We start from the raw sequence: 21,958 nt of genomic DNA, 5'->3' as shown, positions 1-21,958 counted from the left end.
CTGGATACGTGTGGTGGTAGATGATAGGTGAAGGCAAGGTGAGGTTTAACAATTTACAATTCTCCACAAGAGAGATCGACACTTCTAGGGGTGGACTGATCTCGCTAGATGATTCTAGATTTACTGTTCACCTGCGAGGCAAGGGCTTCAAAGGCAGCCTATAGTTCAGCTATTAGAATCGTAAAAGTTCCTAGGTTCCAAATTTTTGTTTCAATGATATGTCCACTAAGGCACAAAGGCACATCTGCCAATCATTGTTCTTGCTCGTAGCATCTAAATTTATTGGGTAAATTTCAGATAGATACCTTGTACTTTAGGGATAGTGGTAGATAGGTATCCTGAAGTTTCGATTGCAACATTTGGGTACCTTGAACTCTCAAAAATAGACATTTAGCTCCATCCGTTAGTATTCTGTCAGTTAAACATTTTATAATGTCAAAAATACCTTTCTCATGTATTTTTGAAATCATTCTATAGAGTAAAATCATCATTAGAGAATGCCGTAATTGAAAAATTTGAATATGCTATTTGCTGTTCATGTGAACGTCACCATGGGGAAATGTTTGGTTACCTGAGAATTACTTGAGAATGATCTCAGAAATACATGATAAGGGTTTTTTTTTTTCTTTTTGTCATTATATAATGCTTAATTGACGGAATACTAAAGATGGACCTATGTGTCTATTTTTTAAAATTAAGGATATTCAAGTATTACAATTGAAAGTTTAGGGTACTTATCTGTCACTACCCCCAAAGTACAGGGTATCTATCTAGAATTTATCCAAATTTCTTTTCAACACTCTGTTGGAGGAGGGGGATCCACTTTGTCCAGATCATGGGCTTTGGAGGTTTTTCACAAGTGCCTAATGAAGTGGTATTGGCATAAATACTCCTCTATTCTCGCCAGAGCTTTTGAAAATTGAATCATTTCTGTTTTTCTAGAGGTACCAAAGCTATTTTTCCCCACAACCAGTCTTGATTTTCCATATATAATTCTATTCTTCCAATTTCACTCGCCAGTGGAATGTCTCTTGAATCATGTGAAACCCAAATCCAAAGCTTATATTGTTATTTATGGGAGATGTTACAATTATATTTATATGATCAACAATGTCTTGTGATCAACAGATCTGGACAAAAATATGGTCCTTCGAGAAAAAAAAAAACTTTGGACCTCAGGTTTTGTTTGTAATGCAAATTTGCTGTACTGTTGCAAAATACAAATTTTGATAAACCAGGCATAGCTCTTGTGAAAAGTTTCCCCTATAATTCATAAGGGGAAATTACAGGGAACTATCCTATATTTTGGGGGTTTAATAACACTAAGGGCCTGAACTTTTACTTGCGATAACAAAGTTCCCTACACTTTCAGATTCCAACACTTCAGTCGTACCCAGTTAACAAGTGTAATGGTAAAGTGAAAATTTACGAAAATACCCATTCCAAACCAAAACAGTATGTTAACAAGAAAATAAGAACATGATAGCAAAGGAGCAGCAAATGTAATAATGTGATAAAATAGGCCACTGTTTACGTAAAAAAAAAAAATGTATTTCTATTTGGTACCATTGCCACTTTTTCATGAAACACCAAATTTGATGTTTCTTTTATAAATGTCAACATCAATTCAATGCATACATTTTTTTAGTGAAAGTGGTTATCAGATGTGATGTGAGACATGGGTGTCAAAGATGTTTTCAATATGTATAATTGGAACTTTGCAATTATAAGCACTTGATATGAAATTGGGTAGTTCAGAGCTTGTGAAAGTATAGGGATACTTCGACCCTTATGCTCAGTTTGGAAAAGTATAAATACAAATATATACAGTACAAATACATATAAAATAATGCAAAATATAAGGTTTTGTATATTTATATTCTTTCAAAACTAAGCCTTAATGGGGTTGAATTCAAATTTGAATTTGGACAATGAAATACCGTTTAGAACCCTAATAAGAAATGGGATGTGCCACAATTACATCTCTTATTCAAAATGAAACCTCAAATACACTAAATATATGGGGAGTCCTTATTCAAAGGGAAAAGCCAAAGTAATAGACTAATTAAGGAGAACATAGATGTATGCAACCCATAAATACGGTGAAGATTATGCAGATGCCAAAAGAATTTCTCTCCTGCGTTTGAAAAAGACAAACATCTCCTCACGATCAGGCAGGTTCTCTTTGATCACACCCACTTGGTTGAAATTGTGAATCCATGCATACAAACGAGGGAAGGTATGAGCTTCCACCAACTTCACTCCTACTATATCCTCCATCACTCCCAAAAAGCAAGCAACCCCACCAAAGGCCAAGTCAGCCAATCCAATTGTGTCACCACCAAAAAACTTCTTCTCTCCAAGCCCACCATATTCTTCTACCATTCTCAGCATTTCCAAGCATTCTTTCCTTGCCTTCTCTTGTTCTTCACCACGGGAACAGAAGAATGACATAAAACATGCTCCCTACATAAGAATGTTATTTATACATCAGCCACCATTTTCTAAATAAATTCATCTTGTGAGCATGAATTTAGCAGTGCAATTTGGGCGGGCTCGAGTCCGGATCTGCTCCTTACACCGATCTCATAGCATGTACCAGCAACAAAGATGTTCTCAATACATGTTGGGATGTGGCTGATGAGGTCAGTGTGAGGAACGCTTTCTGTGAGAGTAGATTCCAATTCGGCAGGTGATGACTGAGGATTTGTTAAAATTTGAAGGAGCCTGGTCCGAAAGTTAGGGGCATAACTTGGGCAGGCTCAACCAGAGCCTGGACCGACCCAGGCCAGAATTCTTCTCAGGATGGGTTTGGTCTCAAGAGTATGTCTTTTTATTTTTCATAATTTTTGGATTGGGCCCGGGCCTAGCTCATAGGTAGCCCAAACCTGGTCCAACCCTATCCATACCTGAACCTATTTCCACTATATACATGCATTTATGCATATAAATACATATAGGTGCATATATGCATACATTTGTACGCATGCATATGTATTTATATCAAATTTTAGTTTAGGTTAATTGACCAACCCAAACCCAGTCCAGGCCTGAGTCTAATCCAAGTGCATCAAATTTCAGTATAGGTTAAGCCTAGGTTAGACAAATTAGACTTGCCATCAGCCTCAGTCCGGACTCAGGACTTACGCCCAATTCTGAGGGTTGGGCTTCAGCTTAAACCTGACGCAGCCCATCTGACTTGCACCCCTTAGTCTGGTTCAAATTTCTATTGCAAGGTGTATATTTGACAAAGGCTCAGCTAATTAGTGCAAGCAGGGATTGGAAACTTGCATTTTCAATTGAACCCTTGTATTCGATTACAACTAAAAACAAGATCTTCAACTACTTATACTTTATACTTGCCTTATCATCAGCAAATTTTGCCCAAAATCGAGCTGCAGCTCTCTGCTCTGCGTCTTTGGGTAGCAATGGATTCTCCGGCCATGTCTCGTCAATGTATTCCAAGATAACGAGCGACTCCGCAATTGGTTTTCCGTCATGAGCAAGCACAGGGACCTTCTTGTGAACTGGGTTATACTTCAAAAGCAATTCACTCTTGTTGGACAGATCTTCTTCTATGTATTCGTACTCTATCCCCTTCAGTTTCAGTGCCCAAATGACTCTGTAAACATATGAGCTAGCCCAAAGGCCAAACAACTTCACTTCCCCCATTTTAAGATATCTTGAGCTGGAAATGGATGGCCTTCTAGTTCACTACAGCATTGCTTTATAGTGATTCATGGGGTTACTTTTTCTTGTGTTCCAAGCTTCTTTCTTGAAACTTTCTCTGATTGTCAAATTATTTATTATTTATGAATTCTTTTCAAAGTTTGGTGTGATCGATTTTTGACTGTGGGTCTAGTTGATCTTGGAGTATTAAATTTGATGTAAATATAATAGTTGGAAATTGATGTTGATTTTTGACTGTGGATTAGAACAAATGGGCGCAGGTTATAATATGTTGACGAGATCGAGTTTCTTTACACTGTGATTAGAGTAAGTAAAGGAAGATGCTTACCCAGTCCCTGACGTCTGTTGAGGCAGACGTCTTCCAGGGCAGTTTAATTACATGAGAGGAATGACTAAGACTAGAGAGCGGGAGAGACCTGACAGAGCTAAGTAGGGGAGCTCCCAGGGTAGGAGCCAGAGAAGTCTTCATTTTGGGTCTTGACCTTTGTTTTGTTTGCAAGCTAGTCAGCTGCAGAGTTTTCTTCATTTTGGGTCTGGAAACTTCCAGGGCATTTAATTAATCACCAACAATGAGTCTCTTTAGAATTTAGGGGAGGCCACCAGTTAAGCCTTTCATGAGTTATTCAAGCTCGGTTTGTGAAAAGTTCGGTTCAATTTTGTTTAAATCAAATTTTAAGTCAATTTGAATCTAATATATAGGATCGTTTACTAATTAAGTCAAGTTTAAGCCTGATAAAGTTCAACTCGTGAAACTCACAAGCCTGATATTAAATAAATAATTTTTATTATATATACATACATATATAATTTTATTATATAAAAATATTTTTATTTTTTATATAATAATAAATAATTTTTATAATGGATATGAATAAGGATATGAATGACCTTCAACACTATACCCACTTGCTTTTATGGTGATTCATGGGAGAGTTTTCTTGCTTGGGCCCTAAGCTTCTCTTTTAATTTATGAATTATTGACAAAGTCTAGATCTTCCTGTAAAATTTGATGTATAGGTTTTTGAGTTTTTCTATTGTATTGATCCTTGACTTTGGACAATTGGACTAGAGTATGTAGCAGTTGGCACGCGTGCTTACGTTTAATTAACTAATAATTTAAGTTTCTTGACACTGTGATAACTGATAAGGTTTGTGCTTGTTGTTTAGATATATTGTAGTTCATAGATAACCGTCTTTCTATTTAAATACCATACCTCAGGTCCTATTTTGTATTTTTTTCTGTTTTATCAACCATAAGCCTGATTTGATCATTTTGGTCATCACGGTTTGCAGGTATTTTAAATTTAGGGGTCAATTCGAGCCGAGATTTATCAACCATAAGCCTAATTTGATGATTTTGGTTATCACGATTTGCAGGTAGTTGCCAATAGGGGTATATTCGAGCCAAGCTGAGCTGGGTTTGTTGAAATTGTATTAGGTTTGAGCTCGAGTTCGATTCAAGCTAGATACTTGAGCTAGAGTTCGGCTCAGTTTAAAGCTCGTAAATTCGAATTTGGCTTGGCTCGAGCTCGACCGCAAGCTATTTTTTTCTAAAAAATAAAAATTATACATATAATAATATTTATTTTATTTTACATACAAAAATTTAAGAATTATAAAAATTATTTACTATTATACATAAAAAATAAAAATATTATATATAATAAAACTGATTTATTATATATATTTATATGTATGTATGTATATATGTATGTATGTATTATATTAGATTTGATTAGGCTTGTGAGCCTCACGAGTCGAGCTTTATTGGGCTCGAGCTCGGTTCAATTAGCAAACGAGCCTATATATCAGGCTCGAGTTCAGCTCGAAGCTCAGTTTAAAACAAGCTGAACTGAGCTCAAAAAGCTCGTGAGAACCTCTTGGCTCATGGCCACCCCTATTTGCCACTCCATTCGATGTTCCCATAAGGAATCACTTGTATTGATGAGATATGGCTTTAGACCTAGACTTGTGCCCATTTTAAGTTAGACTTGGACATAAATTTAGGCCCGTGGGTTCAGGTTTAGGCCTAAAATATTGGGTCCAACCTTTTTTTTTTTGGATGGGCTCAGGCTTTCTCAAAAAAGCCCAGCCTAAGCCTGAGTTTGAGCTCGACTTGATAATATATATTAAATAATAAAAATTATATTTTGTTTAATATATATATATATACAATTTTTAAAATACTTTTTTACTGAATAAAAAAAGAAAAAAAATCTCTTTTCAAATTTCTGATTGGGCTTGGGCCCAAGCTTCGGACTTTTATATGAGGGTCGGGTTCGGCGGCGGTGGTGATGTTCTTGGTCTTGGCAGTGATTGCGAAACTATGCAGATTCTTCCCCTCTTCGGCTAGGAGGTCAGGAGGTCCTCGGCGGCTGGCTGGCTAGCACGTCGAACTCTGAGGGGTTGGCCTTGTTGGATCTAACTAGGCCAATGGGTCTAGATACACACGCTCACCATGGTGCCCCAGGTTAGCAACGGGATGGCTGCCCTGAGGACGGCCTCCTACCAGGCACCCCACCTTGTCCAGCCTCTGCGCGAGGTTGTCAAGCCGGTCGAGGACCACTTGAAATTGGTCCATTATGACCAAGTTCTGGGTTTCCTGGTGTTTCTTTCCATATCAGCTAAAGCTTAGGGGTTAATTATTGAGTTTCTTAGAGTAAATTAAGGGAAGTCTTAGCGACATTCCCACAGACGATGCCAATTGTTGTTGCCTAGAATAGGATGAGGGCAACACTATCAATTTGCTTCTGATCTGAGGAGTGGCTAAGTGGTTCGAGGCCTAGAGTGGTCGAGGGTTGGTAGGTTGATCCTACGAGGAGCAAAGGGGAGATAATGTCAGAGGCCCCGAGTTGATATCCGAGGCGGAGACTCCGACAATCAAGTTAGTGTGGGTGCAATGCAAGGTGGATGAGGCCTGAGGTGGAAACACTCAGACGAGCCATAGGGGGAATTGGAGAGTTCTAGGTAGTCTTGAGTCTAGATTCCAGATGTTTACCTTGAGGGGGTTGCTCCCTATTTATACTTGAGACCGCCTAAAGGTAGGTGGGCTCGAACAGTCAGAATGTGGTCCTTTCCTAAGAAGCGCATCCATCCAAGGCCGCCACATGTGGCCATGCCATTAGCTCCAGCTTGCACACCGGCCTCTGTTCTACACACGCCCCTATTGGGTCTGCTCTGGGTGCCGCCGCTTGACACGCACAATCACGTTATTGGTCAAGGCCAGGTGCACTTACATCAATAACCAATCTACGGTATCAGGGTGTATTGTTTCACAAAAGAATTATTTTTTTTCTGATGTTGCAGTTCTTTTGTTGTTTTGAAAATAAAATAATTCATATCGACAAACAACCCCTTTAAAGAGGGCTGATTAAGGGAACCTTCCAATTTTGTTAAACTTTCACACTGTAGCGGGCTGGCACACGGGTCCAATTTTAGCTTGCAGTGTCATGTCTACCCACAGCCCACGGGTCTCAAAATCCAAGCCCAACACAGACCAGGGGTAAGGGCCAGGCCGTGGCATCGCACAGCCTAGTTGCTAGAGTGACTTGAGTGGTACGATCCACTTTACATATCTAATTAAAGGTATATATATATATATAATGGGCATGCATAAAATAAAAAAAGGGGGTGTGCCCTAATCACACAACTCTTATTAAATGTAACATCTCAAACATAGTATTCATATGGACTGTTACAATCAATTATAATTACAGTAAGAGAAACATCGAGGGGAGTCGTCATTCAAAGCCAATATCCACTACATTTAAAAGACTAAGAAAAACATAGATAATACCTATAGAACAGAAATCCAAACGATGATAGTAGTTATGGGCAAGATTCAAAGTATCGATACCTATTGATTAATACGTATTGTGTTGGGACCTCTCCGATATGTTTTTATAATAGATGTATGGAGTTTTGACCGATTCAGAAGATGGAGGATCCTTAAACCAGCTCCCTGAACCGATTTTGAAAAAAAAAGAACCTTGTTTGTGGATAGTCATGTAGATGCTAAAAGCATCTCCCTCCTGCTTTTCAAAAAGGCAAACATCCTCTCAGGATCAGGCAGGTTTTCTTTGATCACACCCACTTCCTTGAAATTGTGAATCCATGCATACAAACGAGGGAAGGTATGAGCTTCCACCAACTTCACTCCTACCATATCCTCAATCACTCCCAATCAGCAAGCAACCCCACCAATGGCCAGGTCAGCCAATCCAATTGTGTCACCACCAAAAAACTTCTTCTCTCCAAGCCCATGTTCTCCTATGCTTCTCAGCATTTCCAACACTTGTTTCTTACCTTCCTCTTGTTCTTCACCACTAGAAAAGAAGAATCCCTTTATACACATACCCTACATGAAAATATCAAAACATGATCAATTAAGTCATCTTGGGGTAGTATGAATTATTTAACTTGTTACTACTCAAAACAAGACATTAATTCTTTTCTTTTAATGAAGAAGCTAAGCTAGAATAGAATTACCTTGTCCTCAGAAAATTTCGCCCAGAATCGAGCTGTGGCTCTCTCCTGTGCATCTTTGGGTAGTAATGGATGCTCCGGCCATGTCTCGTCGATGTATTCCAGGATAACGAGCGACTCCGCAATCGGTTTTCCATCGTGAACAAGCACAGGGACGTTCTTGTGAACTGGGTTATACTTCAAAAGCAATTCACTCTTGTTGGGCAGATCTTCCTCTGTGTACTCATATTCTATACCCTTCAGTTTCAGAGCCCAAATGACTCTAAGCAAATGGACTAGCCCAAAATCCAAACAACTTCACTTCCCATTTTAAAATCTAAAGATGAATTTAGATGACCTTCTACACTACCTTAGTTGCTTAATAGTGATTCATGGGAATATTCTTGCTTGGGCACCCAGCTTCTTTAAACTTCTCTTTTAAGTTATATATGAATCATTGACAAGATCAGTCTTGTATTATTCAACCTAAGTGTCTGAGTGAATAAAGTTGAAATTTCCACTGCTGTTGATTATTGACTTTGGATATATTATAGTAGTAGCTAGCAGTTGAAGCAGGTGCTGCTTACATCATTGAATGGGTTGACGGCCAAACTCTAGGCTTTCTTTGAGTTCGGATCTGTTCCTCATAGAGTGCGCCTTACACTGCCCTCACAGCATGTTCTAGCCGTTTATCAGGAATATTTCTCCTATTTATATTTATTATTTATGGGAAGATATTTCTAATACAGGGTGTGATGTAGCTGTAACGTCAGTGTGAAACGCATTCTGTGAGAAGTAGATCCAAGCTTCTGATAGTAACCACTCTAAAGTTTTCTCTCCGCACCCCCACCCTCATCTTTTTGCATCTGAAGTTTGTGTATTAATTTTCTTATGACATTTATGAGGGTGGTGCTAAACTGCTAATTAATAGGGTTTTCAATTTCTGTGAATTTTTGTACTATTTAACTAAAGCGTTCGAATGGCTCAAGAGTACTGAAACCCAAAATTTCTTGACCTTGCAAGACCTTCTGGAACCTTAAAGATTCCCCAAAGTCTGAAAATCCTGTTCCATTAGAACTGGGAAAATCTGGTTAGATGAAGGCAGAGTCATCCTGGTTTTTTTTTCTTTGAACCAGGTGCAGACAAACTACTGCAAGCTAAAACTGGACCCCATGGCTCAATCTCGCATGGAGAAACCCTATTATGCCAACTTGTCTCAAGATCATAATCCCACCTCACTAATAGGCATCTCCATTTTGAGCCAGGCCATCTAACAGGACCTCCATATCATTAATCCCAGTTACCAGACCAGTGTATCTTCGCTCTACTGCATCTTCAGTGTCAAACCTCATTTTGAACTTCATTCCAATAAAAAATGGTTGATTAACAAACGTTGTATCTTCGCTCTGCTGCATCCCAGTTACCAAACCTCATTTTGAACTTCATTTCAAACCTCTAAGAAAGAGGATAGCATCCCCAGAGACTAGCTTCTTGTTATTGACAAATGCACTCCATCCAGTTGTAAGCAAATGTCTCCGTTGCTGACCCCTGTAGATGTGCCGAAACTTCCACTCTACACCATGTAAATCTTTTGCTACAAGCTCTTGGTATGGTCTTTGTTGCTTATAATCCAGGGGGGGAAGCAGTCTTCGGCGGCTCGTTGAGGAACGGAGAACCCTCCATGAGTGCTCGTATCAGAAGCAATGAGGGTTTTGCAGAACATGTGAGGCGTTGCCAGCTTGGCCGAACCTTCAATTTCCTCGTCTTCACCATCAGCTTCCATATCTCCTCTCAGCAATTTCTGCTCAATCTCAGTTTCAGGAAGCAGGAAGATCTGTGCGTAAACTTCATCCATGGCAACTTCCGCATTAAGCTTGATGTCGACGATGCAGCAGATTATAAACCGTCGCCGGAAATTCCGAAATATGCTCCAAGTGCCCCTGCGGCAAGTAAACAACAGCACTTCCTTTCTTTCGCAATGATATAAGCGGCCCCGCACAAGCATGCCAGAGCTCCAAACAGACACCTTCCGAGGACAACGACGACGAACATAATGAAGCTGATGTGGAAGACACCGACGATGAAGAAGAAGGCAACGAGAGTGAAGCAGGTCCGCTCTCAACCACCACTGCCGAAGCGACGTCCTCGTTGTCGGTGACGGTATTGAGATCAATAACACCCCCCATGAAACCAGAACCCCTAGAAATCAAATGAGAGCAAGCAAAAAAGCAGCGGAACAATAGTAGTGGTGGTGGTGGTGGGTTGTGGGGAAGGTGATGGATAAGCAATGGTGTCTGCATCTGCATTGCACTCAAACCCTGAAAGGTCGCTACATAGCCTGTGCAATTGCCGCTTGAGCAAGGAAAGTTCTCTGATTCGAATAAGCTGCAATTGCCGCTTGAACAATCTAAATTTTCTAGGTGTAATTTCTGTTTATATCATTCTATGTATAGATTTTATATTTTTTTTATGAAGGGTAAAATGATAATATATTAATAATTGTTAATCTGTTTAAAGAAAAATTACCATGAATTTAAGAGAAACGCTAAAAATCATGATGAATTTTAGACAATTCCCCCCGCCCCAAAAAGAAAGCCCATAGGCCCACCACAATTAAGCTATCTTAAGAACAAAAACCCCACATGCAACAAATTTTCTTGGCCTTCAATCTACGGCATCGTTAAAATGTTGACTTTAAGCCAGTTCTCATTTCATTCGTTAGATTACCGAAGAAGGCAAAAAGGTCCTAGGCCCAGATCATTCTGTTGGATAAACCACCCGTACCTGCAACATATTTTCTTGGTGGGCCTCTATATGCGCCATCAGTATTGATTTTAAGCTAAGGGAAAATTATATATATAGAGAGAGAGAGAGACGGAATAGATTATTCGATTGTGTTTGGTATGATTGTTGTTTTTACCTTAAATAAATGTTTTTATGTATTGTACATCACATGTGAAAGTCACTTCTGATGGAGTCCGGATCTCCTACACTTAAAATGGTGTGGGGTCGGGGTGCACTTCCAATCAGAAATGAACACGTCTGATGTTCACATGGGCACCCCACTCCCCATATGCGGAGGAATACCAAACGATAAAACTTCCATTAACTAATATTTTTATTTTTAAAACTTAAAAAAAAAAAAGTTAACGTGAAAAAATAGAGGAAACCCAAGTCTTTAGGCTCTAAACGAAATACCATGAAAGTCTAATGATCCACCATTAACAATTGCATAAGACGAGCTTAAGCCAAGGGTAGAAAATCCACTTGTTTAGTTCTTTAAATCTTCACAATGAAACTCTGGGGATTCAATCTTCTTCAAATCTTCAAAATGAAAATCCACTTGTTTAGTTCTTATTCTGTTGGATAGAAGAATCAGATGGTCCAACTTCTCATGCCATAGCCTTCAACGCCGATGGGCACCCAGCAGTATAAAAACAACAAGAACAGAGTTACTACAACTGTAATCAAGGAGGAGAATGGCCAAACTCTCCATCTACTAACAGTATAAGAAATACGAATAAAGAAAATAATGCGATTGTAAGATTTCAAATCGAACGGTTGTTGCTGAGATGTTGGGTCCTCTATATCAACATCACACATATACCATGATAATGAAGGATTCGGTTCTGATTTTACTTTCCCTTCGTGTTGATAACCCTGTGAAAAGGTATACAGTCCTTAGTGTTTGCTTGGAAGGAGGGAGAATGATGCAATCATCGTCATATATATGGAATCTGTCTGAGCACCACCATTTCCCGTCCTACCGAGTAGGCCTGAATGAAGTTTAGTTTTGGATTAAGAGAAGCTAGGTTTCATTGGAAAATGAAGAAGAATGGTGAGATAACTGTTGGAATTGTTTCCTAGTCCTTCAAACATTGGGAGATCTCACCCGGGCCCAGTGGCTGTGGCCCTCGTCCTCCATCTCTAAGAATACTTTAGGATAATTTCAAAAATAAAAAATATTATAATCTAATGGAAAATTTATCATTTGCTCTATAAACGAGGTACCCATGCATCGCTGCCCACACCATTTCGAGTGCAGGGCATCCGGATTCCTGACGATTAAATTCACCCCCTTGGGAGAGAGAAATGTCAATTTGACGTTTCCGCAAACACAGTCTGTGCTTTTCAAATTGTGCCTGTTTCAACTTTCAACTATAAAATGGAACCAAACACAACCTTCATTTCCACACACAGATAGAGAGAGGTTATGAAGAAATAGAAAATGTATAGATAGATGGAACAGAACCCTGAACCCATAGGAAGAACAGAAACATAATAGACGGTGGTGGTTATGCAGATGCCAAGAGCATCTCCCTGATGCATTTCAAACGGGCAAACATCTTCTCAGGATCAGGCAGGTTCTCTTTGATCCCTGGAACTTGCTTAAAATTGTGAACCCAAGCATGCAAGTGAGGGAATGTCTGAGCTTCCACCAACTTCACTCCTACTATATCTTCCATCACTCCCATCCAGTGAGAAATCCAACCAAAGGCCAAATCAGCAAACCCAATTGTGTAGCCACCAAAAAATTTCTTCTCTGCAAGCCCATGTTCTTCTATGGTTCTCAGCATTTCCAAGCTCTCTTTCTTGGCCTTCTCCTGTTCTTCACCAACAGAACTGAAGAATCTCCATATGCATATGCCCTACATAAGAAAAACCCAAACTTGATTATTTGTTAAAGAATCGAATTTAAGCACAAGATATTCAGAAACTCGTATTCTTCGCTTGCCTTATCCTCAGCAAATTTTGCCCAAAATCGAGCTTCAGCCCTCAGCTGTGCATCTTTGGGTAGCAATGGATGCTCTGGCCATGTCTCGTCGATGTATTCCAGGATAACGAGCGACTCCGCAATTGGTTTACCATTATGAACAAGCACAGGGACCTTCTTGTGGACTGGGTTATACTTCAAAAGCAATTCACTCTTGTTGGAGAGATCTTCTTCTATGTATTCATACTCTACGCCCTTTAGCTTCAGAGCCCAAATTACTCTGTAAACAAATGGGCTACTCCAATTTCCAAACAACTTCACTTCTCCCATGTTATGATCTTAAGATGAACATGGAAGGTCTTCTACATTAACAGGGTTGCTAATATATATAGTGATTCATGGGATGATTCTTTCTTGAGCTTCAAGCTTCCTTATTTAAAAGCTTTTTTTTTTTTTATTCTTCTAATTTTCAAATTCTTGACAAAGTCGGTCTTTTGAGGAGCCAAAGGCCACCTTAGAACTTGGAGAAAGTTTGATGTAATAGCTTTCTATCGGTGTTGAATATTTCAGACTGTGGATTAGAGCTTGTAAAGATGCATGCTTGTATAAAAGTTTGTTGGTACTTTACTTGCTTGTTTGCTTAATTATTTCTTCATTGCTCAATGGATAACCATCTTCATTTTAGATAATACATCAACCAAAATATGAGCCTGATCCGATGATTTTGACCATGATTTATAGGCCTTCTCTCTATAATATATATATTTTCCAGAATTTATTTAACCATCTATGTTCTGAATGGATACATTAAAATTGAATGGTTGAAATCATTCTCCTTAAAGTGGGACCCACGATTGAATGTCCCAACCGAGAATCATCTCTACCATTCTTTTTTATTATTAACTTGTTGTCGTGCCAACATGGGACTTTTCCTTTTCCTATTTTTTTTTTATAGTTTTTCTGTTGGGTTATTTACATTAATTGTTGCTAGAACTTTCATTTTATGGTAAAATGCACTAAATGTAGATGAATGCAAGATGAAGTTCAAAGGAATGATCTAATTTTTATATTTTTTATTTTTACTAGTAAGTATGTACGTGCTTTGCACGTGACAATTCTAGATGATAATAATGATAGTAATGAGTAATGATATATATATATATATATATATATATATATATATTTTATTATAGTAATGAGTTGTGAAGTTTCAAATACCATTAACAAGCCTACTTGCTTGGCAAGATTCTCCTTTTTGTAATGTTTTTATCTTTTTGGTGTATCTTTTTTTATTCATTTATTAAAAAACTGTAAGATTTAAATAGAGGGAATTGAATGAGGAGAAAAATAGTAGTTCAATTTATAATTTAAACCTCACAATTAAATAGGGACCAAATTCAAAATTGAGTATTTTAATCAAAAACTCTACAATCTTATTAATATTTTTAATAGTAGTGTAAATATGTCACATTTACTTTTTGTTTAATATGATAATTATATAATATTATACATGTGCCAAAATGTATTTTTGCAAAACTTATGTATTTTTTTATTTTTTGTATTTTTATATTTTATTAATTTTTATTATTTATCCCCAAAAGTTGAACTATTGATCTTTTCCAAGTAGTAAAATAATTTCATCTTTGGTGAGTTCTAAATTATGCATTTCATTTTCAGTATCAATAAAAATAATTCTTATTTATTACACTTATTTTTTTTAATTTGATTAACAAAAACATCATAAATGTGTTTAATTTTTTTCTACATTTTTGTATTTTATGTTTATTTCTATTTTAAAATTTTATTACCTAACTATGACTTTATAGTTGATCAATTTGATTTAGATGGTTGAATTAGCCACCACTTTAATAAATAATGGTTTTGTTTTTTACTTAGTTTTAAAATATATATGTTTATATTATTAAAAATATTGACATAGATCTAATTAGTAACATTTATTAGTGAAAAATAACATAAATATAAGATTTAAAAAGAGAAAATGAGAGTTAATACCTTAAGTATAAGATTTAAAGAGAAGAGATTAAATAAGGTGAAAAGTAATAATTGAAGTTACAAATTCAACCCTTACAAATAGAGATGGACTAAATAAACAAATATGAGCATCTTAATAGCCATTAAAGCTGTAATAAAATAACTTTTATGTCATTTTTCAAACAAAGAAATAGAGGATATTAGTCAAACAAAACTTCTACTCTACATTCACACTTTTATATATAATATAGATATTTGTTGTGTGGAGGTTTGAAGAATAAAGATATGATTTTAAACTTTATCTTTTTATCTAAATTTGTATTTTTAAATCCTATTTGATTAAGAGGTGGTACATGTTGTGTTTGGTTTTAAAATTGTTTTATGAACATCGGGTTTTATGTTTGTGGGGACAACAACTAGGAAAGAGTGTCTTATGTCTAGTCATGTAAGCATGACATATTGACATCACGGGTGATTCAATGTGTCTAACTGATAGGATTATTGTGTATCTACCCTACTTTATATATAGCTCTTCAGAGGACTAGTCAGTATGTTCCTCCTACCAAGTATCAACCATATTTTTATGGTTGCAGGAAAAAAAAAAAAAAACCATCCAAATACAAATTCGCATATGCTGCAACTGTGGTCGCAGGACTCTCTTGCGACCCTCCAAGGAAACACAGTACACCAGCAGTTGAATGCTGTAACTGTGGTTGCAGCCCATGTGCTCTTCCCGATTACCTTCTTGACTTGGAGTCTGGATTAACTGCACTTATCACTATGTTAGACATCATTTAACCAGTAATAATGTCTCACGTCATCCATCAAATGTATAACCCCTACCAAACGAGATTTCTTACTCACTTTTCTTGCCCATTCTCTAGCCGCCGTGAATTGCAGCCACACATTTCTATTATGATTTGGGAGATATGTGACTGCAATTCATAAATAGTGAGTAGGAAATCTAGGTTCTACCCCCTACAACAACTTCAGTCTTTAAGTCTCTTTGGATGTTGTTCTCTTTATCGACTGCAGCAGTGTTCTAACAAAATTTAAAAAAAAAATGGAAAAAAAAATCTAGGGATGAAAGAGCTTCAGAGCAAGGGTGGTTTGGCTTCACAGTGCCACATACCTAATCAGCAGAATCACCTCTGACACACCTCCCCATCCGTTCTCTATTTCAAGTTACATCAGCTAAGTGCCCGTTTGGGAGTGCTGAAGCACATAGGCTTATGGCTTTTCAAGGTGGGTCCCACATGGGAAGCTATAACCTATAAGTTATGTTTGATGAAAACTCCTCAGAGACCAAATTGGATGCATGTCAGCTAATCATTTGATCTTTGAAGGGCTGCCTGATTCACCTTCTTTGAATAGGTAGTCCGGAGAGTAGGGGTGGTAACGAGCCGAGCTTTTCACGAGCTGTTCGAGCTCGGACTCGAGCCCAATTCACTGATTTGATTATGAAACAAACCGAGCTCGAGCCTATTAGAACTTGGCTCGCAAGCCGGCTCGAATGTATATATATATATATATATTATTTTTTTAAATATCAAATAAAAATATTATTTTTATAAAATATTTTTCTCAAAATCAAACTCGAACTCTCGAGCTTATGAATTTTTGACTCAAACCAAACTCGAGCCTCATACTATTCAGCTCGGCTCGACTAAAATCCACCACTACCAGAGAGCTTCAAAGTAGAAGGAGCAGCAGCTCAGCTGAGTGCCCATTTGGGAGGGCTTTGAAGTCACAGCTTCAGGCTTTATGAGATGGGCCCCACCTGGAAAGACCTAAGCTATATTTTGTGAAAACCTTTGGAAGGTCCAAAACAGCTGTCTTCCAACCAGAAAATAGGGCTTTCACTAAAGTTTCTTTTAGTGGCTTCTCCAAAGCAACTCAATTAAAGCTTCAGCCTTCCCAAATGGGCTTTCTATCATGATATATATAGCTAAACAGCCCAAATATGATTAATTCTGTCGCCTTACTATGACCCATCAATGACAACATACAGTTATATATGAAACATGTTTGAGGCATGTTAACAGTTAGTAGCAACATGTTGGTAGCAGATCTGGTCTCACTTCAGCTGGGGGATGTGATGCCTCCACTATACAGTTCTGCATATATACAGTTTCACCATAGCCTTGTTTAATTCAGTGTCATATCCATTGTTAAATTATAGACGCTTAATTATTTCTTATTATTTTCACTTAAATCCTTTTCAGTCTTCCCTCAGTTCCTCTAGCCCTTTCAAAAATCAGAATTTTTAAGTCTTCTCTAATTATTCTCCTAATATCCCATTGGGTTGATTCTTTTTCTATTTATTGTGAGAGAGAGAGAGAGAGTTAAAAGCTCAAATGTAGTAAGCAGAAACAGAAAACACTTGCAGAATAGAACAGAACAGAAATACAATGGATGGTAGTGGTTATGCAGATGCCAGAAACTTCTCCCTCAAGCGTTTGAAGAAGACAAGCATCTTCTCAGGATCAGGCAGGTTGTCTTTGATCACAGGCACTTCCTTGAAATTTTGAGTCCATTCATACAAACGAGGGAAAGATTGAGCTTCCAACAACTTCACCCCCACAACATCTTCCATTACTCCCAACCAGTGAGCAATCCCACCGAAGGCCAAGTCCGCAAACCCAATTGTGTCACCACCAAAAAATTTCTTCTCTCCAAGCCCATGTTCTTCTATGGTTCTCAGCATTTCCAAGCTTTCCTTCTTAGCCTTCTCTACTTTTTCACCACTAGAACGGAACATTGCCCATATACATGAGCCCTACTTAGAAAAAAAAAAAAAAAAAAAGATGATCATTTGTTGAAGCAGTTAAGCTTAAGCACAACATGAGGCATTATTTGCTAAATATAATCTTCTTGGGCCAGGGACTTGAGGCTCTGCTTGGATAAGCTTTTTTGCTTTTGAGCTTTGGGCTAGGGGAAACAAAGATGAGCCAAAAAGTGTTTTGAGCAATTGATTAATTAGAATTGCTTTTAAAACATAACTATCTGAAGCCAAAACACTTTTAATCTCCAAAGCACAGATCTTGAAACTTATCCAAATGCAAGCCTAGTCTAATCCAATTTCAGCTGCAAGGTCTATAATAGGCCAAGGCTCATCTAAATTCAATGCAACCTATCAATTACAGCTCAAGAAGATCTTAATTAGCTTTTAATAGAAAAAAAAAAAGTGTGGTATACAGATACCTTATCCTCGGCGAATTTTGCCCAAAATCGAGCTGTGGCTCTCTCCTGTGCATCCTCAGGCAGCACTGGATGCTCTGGCCATGTCTCGTCGATGTATTCCAGGACAACCATTGACTCCACAATCGGTTTCCCATTATGAACAAGCACAGGGACCTTCTTGTGAACAGGGTTATACTTCAGAAGAATGTCACTCTTGTTGAAGATATCCTCTTCTATGTATTCATATTCTACACCCTTCAGTTTCAGAGCCCAGATGACTCTATAAACATATGGGCTACTCCAAAATCCTATCAACTTCACTCCTCCCGGCTCCCATGTTATGATATTCTAAAAAAAATGGATATGGATGGCCTTCTACACAACAGGGCTGCTTTATATAGTGATGGGAGTGTTCTTGATTGGGCTCTGAGCTTCCTTTTTATTAATTTATGAATTGTTGACAAAAATGAATCCTTTTGGGAGCCAAAGAACACCTTAAGAGTTTGATGGTGGATCTACCTCTTGGAATAAAATTTGATGTAATAACTTTCTATTGATGTTTAATATTTCTGACTGTTGATCAGAGTAGGTGGTAGAGATTCTTATATTTAACTAGTTATAATAAATCTTATATTTAACAACTAATTATAATATAAGTTTCTTAGTATTATACTTGCTTGGGTTTCTTGATATTCTGCTTTATGGATAACCATCCACTTAGTTTCAATTTTCTTAGTGGATGTATTCAAATTGAATTGTTGAAATCAATTGGGGTTCCATCTGGCTTTATTATTAATTTATTGTTGTTGTTGTTGAGCGAGCATCGGAATTATTATTTTTTATTTTGTTATCAAAGTGTATATTGTTACTAGGTTGTTCATTTTATGATTATATATGGATGTCAAACCAGAGTTCCAAGAAAGAATCTAAGGCTTTAATTTGTTCCTTTTTTATTTTTATTATTTATTTACTTTTTATTTTTTTGTTAAGAGATAGTCAGATAGGATGAATAAAGATAATAGAGATATCTACCTGTCTAAGTTTAAGGCTTGCATCCGATCCAATTAGGTTGACCCAGAATTAAATATGGATCCACCCCAACATTAGCCCTGATCAGATGAATATTTTGACCATGAGTACATTAATTTCCCAAAATTCCAGGTTATTACCTAAACTAAAACCCCCGGTCAAGGATCTACCATTAATAGAGATGAATGGTTTTTTTTTTAAATTTACTATACTACCCTCTCCCTTTGACTTTGTCATGTTCTAAAATTGTGCAGTGATAAAATTTATTATACTATCCCTCCATTTGAGATTTTGGGGTTTATCTCCATCCAAACGGGCTTGGGAGTTGGGACCTTTGTGTTGAGGATGATAAAAGATGAAATATTTTTTGTTTTTTGTTTTTCTACTTGATTTCATTTTTAAACAATTATTTGACAGAGGATCAGTGTTATTTGGTCACTAAAAACAATTAATGGCTTACCTGGACAACCATCGTTAATGGTTACTAACGTAGACCTGAGGGAAGGTAAGTATTAAATAAAAAAGAAAATCTTTGATAGAGGGGTTTCTTGAAGGTTTTGAAAAGTAAAGGTAAATTTAACAAAAATAGGAAAAAGGTGAAGGGGAGTATAATAACCCCAAAATTTCTTTAACGATTTTATTTTGAATGGATACATTAAAATTGAACGGTTGAGATCATTTATTTACATTCACATTGATTATGATATCTGTAATCATCTCCACCATCCGGCTTTTGTTATTAATCCATTTTGTGCCAACATAGGTTTTGAAGGTGGAAATCTATTTTTCTTGTATTTTGGAAAAATCATTTTATGATTTGGGACCACGTACCAGATGAATGTATACCTTCTCTTATTCTCTACTTCCCGTCTCTAGGATGAAGATAAGACTGAATCCTCTACCAATCGCTCTGAAACATGGGCTCCGCCTGTGCAAGACTGATGTCGTATACTGTATTATGCACAACTCCGAAGCTGATGTTGTCAAGTTAGTGTGAGGAGTAAATCCGATCTCTTCACTTTGGATGGCCACGTAGTCTGATTGTCTAATGGCTTCATGAGAGAAAGTATTGTTTTATCACGTGTGTATGTGTGTTTGTCAGCTTGCATACCGAATCACTGATTCAGAGAAAGTTTGTTTGTTTGTTCGTTCGTTTTCAGATTCAGAACTTGACAATAACTGCCTTATCCTGAACTTGAATACGGATAAATGCGCCCTGCTCATGCAACCATAAGGCTACGTTTGTTGTTCATAGGAGAGGAATGGGAGAGAATTTTAATCCTTTCTCCATAATATTTTTTAGGGCCGCAAATGGATCCTATCGAATTTGGATGGGGTATATCTGAATTTGATCCAATAAGAATATGACAAAATTCTAATGTAAATCTAATATCCGACGAATTTGCAAAACATAGATTCAAATTCGATTTGATTGATATATTAGTAAATCTATACAAATTAAGTATAAATTAAATTATAAAAAATAGACTGTATCAGATTGGATCCTAGCAAAACGGATCAAGCAATATCCAATTTTGATTGGACTATAAATGGATGATGTTTGGATTTAATCTGATTATTGATTAAATAGATATTTGAATCTGGCATAAATGAATCTAATTCGAAGTGAAAATCGATGTTACATTAAATCCAATCCATTTGCAGCTCTAAGAATTCTAAAATAAGTATTTGGACCTGGTTAGGGGGTGTTTTCCAAATATGATTGGTTTTTATAGATTGTCTTTTAGGTTGTATTTGGTTGCAGTGCAATTTTATTTGCATTAACACAAATGTATGAGAATGCAAGCAAAAAAAAATACAAATTTTGATTTAATTTTGTTTTGGGTTTTATTTTGTGCTGCTTTCATGTCTTATTTTACTTTATTTTTACTGCAATTAAATAAAATGAGGTAAATTTTGAAGCAAAAATAAAACAGAATTTGCACCCAAAATCATTTTGCACTGGGTAAGAATATGCTACCAACAAAATGCTCCCAACATTATCCTAGCAGGCCACTGCAGTCACACATTTGCCCTTGTTATTCATGCCATATGGACAAGTTCCCGATGTATGGCTGCAATAGCTGGTTGGGATGCTGAGACCATGTATTGGTAGCTGATTCAAACTCTATTGCACTACCATAGTTTTGCACAAGGTTTTTTAAACCGATCTAGAGAACAAATTGGTCAGGGGTCCGATTCTCGAGTTGAACGATCTGATAGTTCGAACCAAACGGTTGGCTCATTCTGACAAAAAAATACAAAATTTAAAAAAAATAAAAATCAACCAAAGCCATTGAACGGCTCGAGCACTCGGATTAGCAATTTACTGACCAAATCAACATTTTTTTTTGTTGCAAATATCCAATTTTAGAGAAAAGCAGAACTGATCACCTGACCAATTCTTGGTTTTTCCGGTCTGACCATCCAGTCCAGTCCGGTTTTGAAAACCATGATTTTGCATGAGTCCACATAAATTTGCATTGCAACCAAAGGCCAACTCAAGAATTTAGGCCCCACAATATTTGTGATTTGGTTTTGATTATGTTTTTCAAATGAAAAATTTTGACCTTGGGCATCTTGGTTGCAAATTTTGGGTCTTGGCATGTAATACTCAAAACTGAAAATGAGCTTTTAAAAATGCTTGTTTCTATACCATTTTATGAGTTCAGATTGGGAGATGTTCCCAATACACACGGCTGGGATGGTATGTGGGGCGCTGATGCGAATTCCCGTTTGATGGACTAACGGCCATTAAACGCAACGCGCAATGAGGGCGCCATGATGCCATTGACAACGTAGGAAAGGGTATTTTGGTCAATAAACGTTCATTTTAGGCGTATAATGGTCATTTCATGTTCGCTTGCCACACTTGCCACCGCCCAA

General features: G+C 37.2%; 2 protein-coding genes and 3 pseudogenes across 4 annotated transcripts; all 5 read right to left on the bottom strand.

Moving 5' to 3' along the window:
* Window positions 1-1,893: 1,893 nt before the first annotated feature.
* On the bottom strand, window positions 1,894-3,710 carry LOC104587641 (putative glutathione S-transferase). Its single transcript, XM_010245334.3, has 2 exons — window positions 3,360-3,710; window positions 1,894-2,462 (listed from the first exon to the last, which is right to left on the bottom strand). The coding sequence occupies exons 1-2, from the start codon at window positions 3,670-3,672 to the stop codon at window positions 2,110-2,112; spliced, it is 666 nt and encodes a 221-aa protein (XP_010243636.1). The 5' UTR covers window positions 3,673-3,710; the 3' UTR covers window positions 1,894-2,109.
* Window positions 3,711-7,308: 3,598 nt separating this feature from the next.
* Window positions 7,309-9,569, bottom strand: LOC104587655 (putative glutathione S-transferase; annotated as a pseudogene). Its single transcript, XR_016082924.1, has 3 exons — window positions 9,459-9,569; window positions 8,179-8,491; window positions 7,309-8,047 (listed from the first exon to the last, which is right to left on the bottom strand). The product of XR_016082924.1 is annotated as a putative glutathione S-transferase (transcript).
* Window positions 9,286-12,137, bottom strand: LOC104587656 (auxin response factor 3 pseudogene; annotated as a pseudogene).
* Window positions 12,138-12,320: 183 nt separating this feature from the next.
* Window positions 12,321-13,426, bottom strand: LOC104587642 (putative glutathione S-transferase). Its single transcript, XM_010245335.3, has 2 exons — window positions 12,890-13,426; window positions 12,321-12,803 (listed from the first exon to the last, which is right to left on the bottom strand). Exons 1-2 carry the CDS (start codon window positions 13,196-13,198, stop codon window positions 12,450-12,452), a joined length of 663 nt encoding a protein of 220 aa, XP_010243637.1. The 5' UTR covers window positions 13,199-13,426; the 3' UTR covers window positions 12,321-12,449.
* Window positions 13,427-15,824: 2,398 nt separating this feature from the next.
* Window positions 15,825-19,544, bottom strand: LOC104587657 (putative glutathione S-transferase; annotated as a pseudogene). The gene is made up of 4 exons (XR_016082921.1): window positions 19,533-19,544; window positions 18,065-18,391; window positions 17,258-17,639; window positions 15,825-15,902 (listed from the first exon to the last, which is right to left on the bottom strand). The product of XR_016082921.1 is annotated as a putative glutathione S-transferase (transcript).
* Between the last annotated feature and the right edge of the window lie 2,414 nt (window positions 19,545-21,958).

Source organism: Nelumbo nucifera, chromosome 1, assembly GCF_055504915.1.
Source record: "Nelumbo nucifera cultivar China Antique chromosome 1, China Antique-T2T, whole genome shotgun sequence".
Classification (NCBI taxonomy): Eukaryota; Viridiplantae; Streptophyta; class Magnoliopsida; order Proteales; family Nelumbonaceae; genus Nelumbo; species Nelumbo nucifera.
Note: the sequence above shows the minus strand (reverse complement) of the source record. Positions and strands in the feature narration are given on the sequence as shown.

Excerpts from the sequence above, each read along its gene's own strand:
- LOC104587641 (XM_010245334.3), bottom strand. The coding sequence starts at position 3,672 with ATGGGGGAAGTGAAGTTGTTTGGCCTTTGGGCTAGCTCATATGTTTAC. Across the intron at positions 2,463-3,359 it reads ATTTGCTGATGATAAGGCAA|CATGTTTTATGTCATTCTTC; the intron begins GTATAAAGTATA and ends TTATGTAGGGAG.
- LOC104587642 (XM_010245335.3), bottom strand. The coding sequence starts at position 13,198 with ATGGGAGAAGTGAAGTTGTTTGGAAATTGGAGTAGCCCATTTGTTTAC. Across the intron at positions 12,804-12,889 it reads CAAAATTTGCTGAGGATAAG|GGCATATGCATATGGAGATT; the intron begins GCAAGCGAAGAA and ends TTTCTTATGTAG.